This window comes from Cucumis melo, chromosome 3, assembly GCF_025177605.1.
Source record: "Cucumis melo cultivar AY chromosome 3, USDA_Cmelo_AY_1.0, whole genome shotgun sequence".
NCBI lineage: Eukaryota > Viridiplantae > Streptophyta > Magnoliopsida > Cucurbitales > Cucurbitaceae > Cucumis > Cucumis melo.
In genome coordinates this window covers 14590602-14600964 of record NC_066859.1, presented here as the reverse complement: position 1 = coordinate 14600964, position 10363 = coordinate 14590602, and the positions used below count along the sequence as shown (strand labels likewise).

At 35.3% G+C, this 10363-nt stretch overlaps 1 protein-coding gene across 1 annotated transcript; it reads right to left on the bottom strand.

Annotated features, from left to right (window-relative positions):
- Positions 1-4232: 4232 nt before the first annotated feature.
- LOC127148674 (uncharacterized) lies at positions 4233-6568 on the bottom strand. The gene is made up of 6 exons (XM_051082869.1): positions 6529-6568; positions 6046-6128; positions 5839-5937; positions 5064-5164; positions 4767-4825; positions 4233-4379 (listed from the first exon to the last, which is right to left on the bottom strand). Exons 1-6 carry the CDS (start codon positions 6566-6568, stop codon positions 4348-4350), a joined length of 414 nt encoding a protein of 137 aa, XP_050938826.1. The 3' UTR covers positions 4233-4347.
- Between the last annotated feature and the right edge of the window lie 3795 nt (positions 6569-10363).

Genomic DNA, 10363 nt, shown 5'->3' with positions numbered 1-10363 from the left:
TGCGAGAAGAGGAAGTGAGCTAGACACTTAAAAAGGAAGGAAACTGAGTATTTTGTGAGTAACTTTTATAAAGAAATGTGTTTGAAAGTATTCTTTCTGAGTATGTTGTTATGCATAACGCGTCATGTATATCTATATATTGTTGTGTTGTTATTGATGTTGTTGTTTGAAAAGAGAAAGCTACTAATTTCTATGTGATGATTGTGATGCTTGTGTGCACATAAACCATTAGTCTTATTCCTATCAAGTGAGCAGCTGTTATGTAGTGTGCTCATAATGTGTAATGGCATTGTGTGGATGGCCTGTGCAATGAGAAGTGAATCAGGAAAATTCACAGACGTTGTGGATTAAGTGAACATCATAGTAGTCTAAAAGCAGGGTGTTAGCGAGAGTGAATCCTAGTAGTCTTGGCGTAAGGAACAATTCATGTTCTTGGTGGAAAGGAATAAGAAACTAATGTGAGATTTATGTCATTTATGAAATGAGACGTTGTGGGCCTGTATTTATGAAACGAAAATGAATTTATGTGATTGTATTGTATTCTCCAAAAGGGTATTTCTAAATGCTTCATTCACTAAGTATTTGACTTATGTGTTAAGTTTTCCTTCCTTAGGTGTGCAGGCGTTAAGGCTAAGTAAAAGAAGGATAAGATGAGTTGCTACATGTGGAAGCTGAGCAAGCAAATGGTGCTCTTTTACATTGTATTCCCTTGTAATAGGAGAGTAATTATACTCCTAAACACGTTGAACTCTGAGGGCTGCATCTCAGTTTTGTGAAGGTAGGCGTTCAAGTTTAAGATTTACCTTGTACTAAGGAAGAAAGAAAAGTGCAATTGTAAGGTGTTGGTCTAAGTAATAAAAGATGTTGTGTTTATGTATTTTCCTCTGCATTATTCTGTGTTTACTGTTGGGTGGTTAAAAGCTTAAGAAGAGATAAGTTAAGCAAGTTCTTAATTGGTTATTTAATTTATTTTTCCACTGCATTGAGTTTAGGTCTTTTGAGTTTAAGATTGGAGGTCTACGTTGAGAGTCTAAGTGGCACGCCTACATCTGGTCGTATGAAGTGACTTTTGAGGTTGGGCTTGACATCATTCCTAAAGCAAAAATTTGAACTTGAAGAATTTTAAAAGTGGTTATATTGTTCAACTCAAATCTTTGAAAAAAAGGAATCTTTGATAATCCTTTATGTGGTTTTTGCAGGAACTCTGAGGAATATATTGTGCATATCATTTCGAGTTGTAGGTTGGCGAAAAAGGTTTGGTCTTCCTTTTTTCCTGCCTTATTTTTGTCCTCTTTTCCTGTAGGGATGAAATTATGTAACAACCCAACTCCTTATGCTGAGCCGAAGTTATTACTAGAGGTAAAACACATGATTTAAACCATAAAGTTTAGGTAAAACGAATCAAGTTCAGAATTTTATTTATGAAAATAAAATCAGCATAATATGGAAAATGTAAAAATGTTAAAATCCTACTCGGGCCCTATCAAGTTTTAAACAATGAAATAGTGAATAGGAAAGAAAATAAAACTCAAGTACAAAAGTTCTAAAACGGGGTAAGCGGAAGCAGAAATCCCTATGGCTCGCCACGGTCACTTCTGGTCACTCGCCAGCTTGCCTTTGCCCCTACCTCGGCCTTTACCTGAAAAACATGATATGAAGAGAATGAGTATAAAATACTCAGTAAGGGACCCACTACTAGTCCCACTAGGTGCCTGTTAGCTTCCTATTAGAGTCCTGTAAGTGGTACCCAATCTCTGGCACGTTCCCGAACACGTGCAACATGCGCTCCCGTAGGAACGAAAATCTGGTCTTCGGTGTCCCGGGGGAGCACCTAGGACATGCTGGTCTGTAGCGAACCCGGGGGTAACACTAAGACAAATCGGGATGCGAGGACCCCGTCGAGTCACTCGAGTCATATCTATAACCATGCTAGACTAGCGTCCCGTCGGACCACACAGTCCTAAACAAGTGGTGATCCCGAAGGACACCCATGCAGGTACGACTCTAATAGGCTAAGCCAACAAGTACCCTAACCATAACATACATGCACATAGCATCATCATGTAATCATAACGAATTAATCATCTCCTCACTTTTCACCTTAACAACCAACGTACGATCATAACAATTCACGTCATCACAATATCATGCCATAATGTAACCATATCATCAATCGCATCATGCTCTCATTAATTACACGTATCATACAGTCTAGTCCTTAACATGCACAACTGCAGGTGTATGTGATCTCATAGTTCTAAACATAGAGCTAGCAGTAGAAATCTCTTACCTGGAGATTTACTTGACGAGTCCTAACCGCAAGACAAGTGTGCTTTCCAAGCAACGAGGTCCTAACTGTTTAATAACGCCAAAATTCATAATTAAATCACCAACGACTAAAGGCTCAAAAACTCAGTTGAAATGACTTACCCTAGGTCGAGGTTGCAATGCTTGAGCCCTTACTGAAGAAATCCAACGCTCCAAGTCAAATCGTCCAAGGTGGCTTTAAAAGAGTAAATTTAATTTAGTCCAAATTAAATTATTTAGTGTCTAAAAATTGAGTCTTGCTGGGTAAGCCAAAACACATAATCAATTTACCAAAAATTGGGTGGAAAAGAGCCAAACTAGGCTTGGCGGCTCGACTGGAAAAAGAACAGGGACCGGCTCGGCTTGGCCCAGACGCGGCTCGGCTCGGCTCGACGTAGAAACTGTGCGCGTGTGGCTCGGCTAGCGACAGAAGGGAGGCGCGGCTCAGCTTGTGATGCAGGTGGCGCGACTTGCACGCGGAGAGAGCTGGGCGCGCGCGGGCTCGGAGCGGTATGCGTTATGCATAACAACATACTCAGAAAGAATACTTTCAAACACATTTCTTTATAAAAGTTACTCACAAAATACTCAGTTTCCTTCCTTTTTAAGTGTCTAGCTCACTTCCTCTTCTCGCATAGCTTCTTCAGCAATAACTTAACTCTTAGCTCTTCATTGGCATCTTCTCCAAATAATCACTCTTTTCTTTGATCTTGTTGGTCCTGTTTATACTAATCCTTTGGTCTAATTAATCACCGTCAAAACTCTTTTTACTTGCCAGTTCCTACTTATAACTTTACGCGTGTCATCTTACTGCTTGTCGGACTATGCAACCAATCTAAGCTCTAGTCAGCTGTCAGCTCGAGATTAGACATTCCCTTGAGATGTTAACCTTATCATCTTGGGAAGTTAAACTCTTCCTTGCCTTCTTCTTCTTACGACAGACTACAAACACCAACTCCTTTTTCCTAACTTCACTTCACCTTATCGCAACAGAATGTCTAACTTCTTTTGCAACAAAACGCCTACTTCACTGTCGCAAACTTTCACCCTGCTTCATCTTTCCTTAAATTGCAACCTTTCTCACAAAAATCTCAAATTTACACTTAGCCAAAATAATCCTTTTATCAAGCTCTTCTTCAATAAAACTCCTCCTTTTGGATCTGGGCCCACTACTACAAAAACTGACTCTCTTGACGGTTTTAAACTGTCAAGAATGAGTATTCTTGACGTTTTCAAAACCGTCGTTGAATCCAGTGTCAAGAAAGGCCATTTTCTTGACGGTTGTAAAAAGTGTCAAGAATTGATATCGTTGACACTTTTTAACCGTAAAGTATTCAATTTTTCATGACAGTTGAGAGCCGTCAAGAGGATACGTTTTTATGACTGTTTTAAACCGTCAAGAATGAGATGATGAAGCCCGAAAACCGTCAAGAATACGATTATTCATGACATTTCAAAACCGTCAAGAGTGCATTTTTCATGACATTTTAAAACCGTCAAGTATTCAATTTTCATGACATTTACAAACCGTCAAGAGTTCATTTTTCATGACATTTAACAACCGTCAAGAGTACTCTTTGCCATGACATTTGGAAACCGTCAAGAGTGCTTTTAAATGATATTTTAGAACCGTCAAGAATTTTGTTATTTATGACATTTGCAAACCATCAAGAAATGTATTGTTAATGACATTTGAAAACCGTCAAGCAACTTTTCATTTTTTTAATTGTAATTTATTTTATATTATTCTTCCTGTATTATGCTCCCATTGTTCCAAAAATTCAACTACATATAAACGACAAATATACATCAAATATAGTTTGAAAACTCAAACATAAATATGTACTAGAACAATTCCAAAACTTTAACATATATTAACATTTTACCATATATGTATCAACATTTCGAGAACTTTACATATTTGTTCGATATTGTCATATACAAAACATTACTTCTATCAACCGAACTCAATGACCTTGAATGAAACTTGGCTTCAAATAAACTTGCATTCTGCATCCTCTACTACCTCCAATTCATGAGCTAAAATAAGTACCACCAATAGCAGAGCCAATCTACAAGGAGTAGAAAACATCACAACAACAAATATAGGATTAATGATCAGCTATGTTGATGATAACAATGTAAAGGGGAGGTGGAAATAGGTTTAGATCAGATTGTCAATACCAAATATTTACAAACTTCTTGTAACTAATTGTTTCAAATTCACCTATACTCTGAGCCATCAGCAGAAACACTCATTTTGAACTTTTTGATTTCAATTCAAGAGGAGTGATCAATTTGATCCTCACTTATTCTATTCATTGTCATGAAAATATTCGATTTGAACCATCAAGTTTTAAAAAAACAACAGTAGAACATTTAAAAGAAAGACACCCTAAAGCCATCACAGAGTGAAAAGTACAAAAACAAAGAAAGATTAATCCATTGGCATTGCAAACCTGGTAAGATGAAGTAACCCAAATATCTGCTCCAGCCTCCAATATTTGATGTTCCAATCCTATAAACAGGAATCTGAGTTAGTTAAAAAAATAAAAGTAGAAGTCAAGGTGCAAAAAAATTTCAATTAGATCTCATAATCAAACTACAGACAAATTATTTATTCCATTTATGACCACATATCAGTTTGATACAAATCACAACCATGCCCCTTAAATCACTATCACCAAGCCTGTGATCATATATGTAACAGTGCTAAAGTTTTCCATAAATATGCAGTATCATAAAACTAAGCTTACCATCCAATAGTGTTGTTAACATTGAGTTCTCTCAAGCATCTCATTATTTCAAGCTGGTAATTAGCACAATTGAATTCAATCTCCTCATCCTCCTCTCGAGCCTAATAGATTCATGTTAATAAATTAAAAAGAAATTCAAGCTAGGAAAAAAATAAGTACGAACATAAGTATGACCAGACGTGGAAATTTCTCAACGTAACCACTAAAAGAACAACGAACATTCAACAAACAACAAAAATGATTAAGTTAAAATGTTTTCCACTCCTTCCCGCAAATGCACTGTATTGTTTCTATCTATCAAAGCCATCCAACTAATTAACTCAGTCAAAAAGAGCCCCTTCTAAGGCCTAGCTACATTCCAAACTTCACTATCATTATCTTAACAATCATAACTATAGGCCTCTTTTTTGCAATCTATCATTATGTCTATCTATCAAAACCATCCACTTAGCCTTGAGCTTAGCAACCAACATATTCCAAAAAGCTTTTCTTTGGTGATTCCAACCTAAAGAAAAACCAAGGTAACTAATCAGAAATGCTCCTATTTTACATTGAAACTCCTCTGCCCATTCTTTAACTCCCTCCTTACTCATATTGAAACCAATAAGCAAGATTTTAGTCACATTCAACATCAAACCAGAAGTGTTCGAAAAAAGATTTAAAATATCCCACCAATTTCTAAGACAAGACAAAGGGTTAAGTGAAGATGAATACAATCTCTTCTTACCTATTGCCTAAGATATTTTAGCCACAAAAACATGTGAATAATATGTACCTGCAAAACTTTGTTTTGAATGATGTCAGCAGTCTCTTTTCCTTGATACGATTCATTGACTTTTCTTAGGGCATCTTGGCAGATGTTGTACCATTCCATCTTCATATAAAAACCATAAAAGATTTGAAATCATTCAAAATTCTAAACTGTCAGTCAGTGGAGTTGATGGAATTTTATTTCAACGGTCTGATTAACAAGGATGCTTACAGTATCAGTGTCTTCAGCTATTGTCCATGTAAATTTGCTCATGGGATGCTTTTCATATAAAGGCCTTCTAATCTTCTCAAGAGCTGTCAATCATAAAATATCATAGAATTTTGCAAACTTTTATAACTAGTACAGAGAAGGAATTTTGAAAAAAAAAAAACGCAAAAAGAATTGGTCATACCAAGATTAGTTTCTGGGGTACTTTCTGATTGAAGAATTTTGGATTGCAAGTGTGTGTTCTATTAGAAACCAATCAACCACCGTTAATCTCATCAATAAGAGAATTAATATTATCATAAAAAATTATTTAAAAATACCAGAAACTAGAATAAAGAACCAAGGGAAAAACACTCCAAAAATTGCATGATATAAGTAAATTCGCATTAACAAATACTGAGTACTAAGCTAAGACACCAGCTTATTCTTGTATAAGTTCCTATTTTCAGCTGTTGTGGTAGTCATTCGAATTTCCCTCTTCCCCACTCTGTAACTCTCCTTCCTCCTTCAGTTCCTCAATATACATAGTCTCAAATAAAAAAAAAAGCCCCAAAAATCGGACTACAATAAACAAAAAAGAATAACCAAAGAACAACAATTATCTCGAATACATAAACAAAAAGCCAGCAGTCTACACCCATTTCACCTTAAATAGACAAAATTTCAACCAACAAACATGATTATACACAAACAATTAACACCCACATTATGAAAACCTAATTTTCATTCTTAAACAAAAACCCCATTAATTAAAGAGTGTGAATAAAGAACAGAGAAGCAAACACGAAGTGAGAGAAAACTGATCTATGGACATACTTTTGAGTGCCTTTGCAATGGCATGGAGCAATTAAATCTTCTCCTGAAACCAAAATCATATCCATACTAGAAAAGGTAAACCAAATCTTTGAAAGAAGAAAAACAATATATGCGTGTGTACTGACAGTTTTAACCCACAAGTGAGCCTAAGGATAGCATTCTTATTTGTTAAATTAATACATGAGAAATGTTTCTTAACCGATGTTGATGAAATAGGATTACACATTGAACATAAAGGAATGTTAAAAACCTCCAGTGTCAAGGCATATGTAGCTGCTGCCGCCGCTGCCAAGAAGGAACAAAAACAGCAGAAAGAATTCTAATTCATGGCCATCAAAAGCTCATAAAAACAACAAGACTATGAGACTATGAAGAGAATCAAGAGGAAGAGCTTCATATAGTCATTTGTAGTTGCAGCCGCCACCGCCAAGAAGGAACAAAAACAGCAGAAATGCTCCTATTTTATATTGAAACTCCTCTACCCATTCTTCAACTCCCTCCTTACTCATATTGAAACCAATAAGCAAGATTTTAGTCACATTTAACATCAAACCAGAAGTGTTCCAAAAAAGATTCAAAATATCCCACCAATTTCCAAGACAAGACAAAGGGTTAAGTGAAGATGAATACAATCTCTTCTTACCTGAATGAATGAAGGTCATAAACTTTCAATTGTAAGAGCCTATGAATAGAATCACACCCAAAAAGAAATACATATATATATATACACACACACACACAATTCAATAAAAACCCATATCCAAAAACAATAAACAACATTCAATGAATTAATCAATTAAACCAAACCTTACTTATATTCGGAACAATTGATTGGAGTGAGTAGAGGGCGGAGGTGCGAGTTTGTGCGCAACGACAACTGGAAGAAACACAAAATAGAACGACCTTGCGTGATAGGCATTGATTGCACGAACACCGACGAAGGGAGAACGATGGTGAATCTAAATGTTGACGACTAGGTAAACGGTGGGGTGCAAACCGACGAAAACGACAGAGGACAGAGTTTTCGTGGATGGGGAAGACGAAATCTTGGAAGGCGACTTCATTGCGAGAGAAGGCTCAGCAGAAACACGATAGAGGATTTGATTTTCGCGAACAAGGAGGACGAAGAGAAGGTTCGTGCGAGAGATTTAGGGTGATGGCGAACAAGGAAAACGAAGAGGATTTGATTTTTGTGAACAAGGAGGACAAACAGAAGGTTCGTGCGAGAGATTTAGGGTGATGGCGAACAAGGAAGACGAAGAGAAGGTTTGCGAGAGATGGCGACCGCGAACAACGAAGATGAAGAGAAGGGAAAATTAGGGATTTAATTTTTTTTAGAAAAATGAAGTTAGTTTTTTATTTAAAAAGTTAAAAGAATTTAGTTTTTTTTTTTAAATAAATTATTTTTTTTCAATTAATTTAGTAATTCTTGACGTTTCTAAAACGTCAAGTAAACTTCTCTTACTTGACGTTTTAAAAATGTCAAGAAATTTTAAAATTTCTCAGTCTCTGCCTTTTCATTAAAATTCTTGACGTTTTAAAACGTCAAGAATTTAATCGATATTTCTTGACGTTTATAAAACGTCAAGAATGTAATCGATATTTCTTGACGTTTTTAAATCGTCAAGTATAGTTACATATTATTTGACGTTTGAAAAACGTCAAGAATGTCGATTTTATAATAAATCTTGACGTTTTAAAAATGTCAAGAATTTAAAAGATAATCCTTGACAGTTTATAACAGTCAAGAAAAACGTTCATATTGCTTGACAGTTTAAAACCGTCAAGAATTCTGAAAATTGCCTCCCCTCCACCTTTTCATCAAAATTCTTGACGGTTTTCCTATTAAACCACCCTTTTCTTGACGTTTTTACCAAAAGCCGTCAAGAAAAGAAAAAACCAACCGTCAAGAAAGGGTCTTTTTCTAGTAGTGGCCTCACAAATGACCTTTAATTTTCATACGTCATTCCACCTCTTTTTTTTTTAGCTTTTAAATCAAAAGATGAAGCTTCTTTAAAATCATTCAGTCTAACCACCATATGCTAAGTGCTTTTCACTGAGAAAATAACTTTTAGGTCCGACACCTAGAATACCTCATCCTCAAAATTAGAAGTTTCTAGGCAACAAGATCAAGTTGGTAAGAATTCAAATATTCCTTTCTATTAATTTCTATGATCATAAAGGGACTCCTTTACCATTATGTATAAATGGACTATTCTATTTGTACAGATATGGTATAGGAGTGCATTCAATCTTTGTTTGTCTACTAGTTCATAACTCTTTTCTTTATCGTGAGATAGAGCATCTTGGTAGCTCTCAAGACTTATAACCTTGAAATCATGGATTCAAATTCTGTCTCTGAGGTTTGATCTTAGTAACTATTAATTAATTACTATATAATATTCGCTTTTTTTCTTTCTAGGGGAGGATAGAACCAATATACTATCACGGTCGACTATACTTAAAAATTTATCCTATTAAATGAAAAACATTAACCCATTATCCTTATCTTGGTTGGAAAGTGGGAATCGAACCCGCATCTTCTTCTTGGTTAGGAGAAATTTTACCATTCAACTATATTCACATTTTTTTATCTGCAATCTATAGTATACGTCAGTACAAAGTTAACCTATTATACTAGGCTATTAATACTAGGTTAGAGTATAATAGGCTATTTTTATATAATTTATACATGGATTAACCAATTATATTTAATATATTTTATACTATACTATTTCTTTTTCTAATATTTGGAATTAATCTTTATAACTAAATAAAGATAGTAATATATTTTTGTTTATTTAATTATATATAATATATAGTTTCTCTATTATCAATATCTAAGTATATTATATTAGATTTATATGAATTGTGTGAGATATGTTCAATTTTGACAATACAAGGAAGAGACCCCTTCCTCTAAATTTTTTTTTCTTTATTTGCATTTTTCATTTTTAAGACTTATATTGTATTGTAATGGCTCTCACAATTCGAAAGAATTAGGATAGGGTTGTTACATTTTTGTAACGACAACAAAGGGGTTCAAGAGATAAGAGAATTAAGGATATCCTCTAGAAAGACTAATCCATTACATCGAAATATTAATAATGGCTTTTGCATCCGACTCAAGAAAGTTTGTTATTATCACCTTCTCCTTCCACTAACCATTATCACTGATAAGACACAACACCCTCCTATCTTTAAGGTGCTTGGGAATTCGAATTGGTCTTCCAACTGCCTCATTAAGAAACCACTAATCTTCATTTATGATTATATTGTTAATATTGCCCATCCTCCACCTAGCACCTTTCTCAAACAAGCTCCTACACTACAAGAGATGGGGGTACTCCCGACGCACGAAAACGTCGACGAAAATAAAAAATACATCAAGAAAGGATAGGCCGACGTATTTCACGACGTTGAGAAAAACGTCGGGAGAGGCATTCTCGATGTCGTACCAACACGGCATCGGGAATGTCTCTCTCAATGCCGTAACATGCGTCGG

What these genes read in the sequence shown, in the direction of transcription:
- LOC127148674 (XM_051082869.1), bottom strand. Translation starts at nt 6,568, where the DNA reads ATGTATATTGAGGAACTGAAGGAGGAAGGAGAGTTACAGA. An exon ending in TTCAAAACAAAGTTTTGCAG is followed by an intron (nt 5,165 to 5,838) that starts GTACATATTATT and finishes TGAATCTATTAG; the next exon opens with GCTCGAGAGGAGGATGAGGA. An exon ending in GGGTTACTTCATCTTACCAG is followed by an intron (nt 4,380 to 4,766) that starts GTTTGCAATGCC and finishes TACTCCTTGTAG; the next exon opens with ATTGGCTCTGCTATTGGTGG.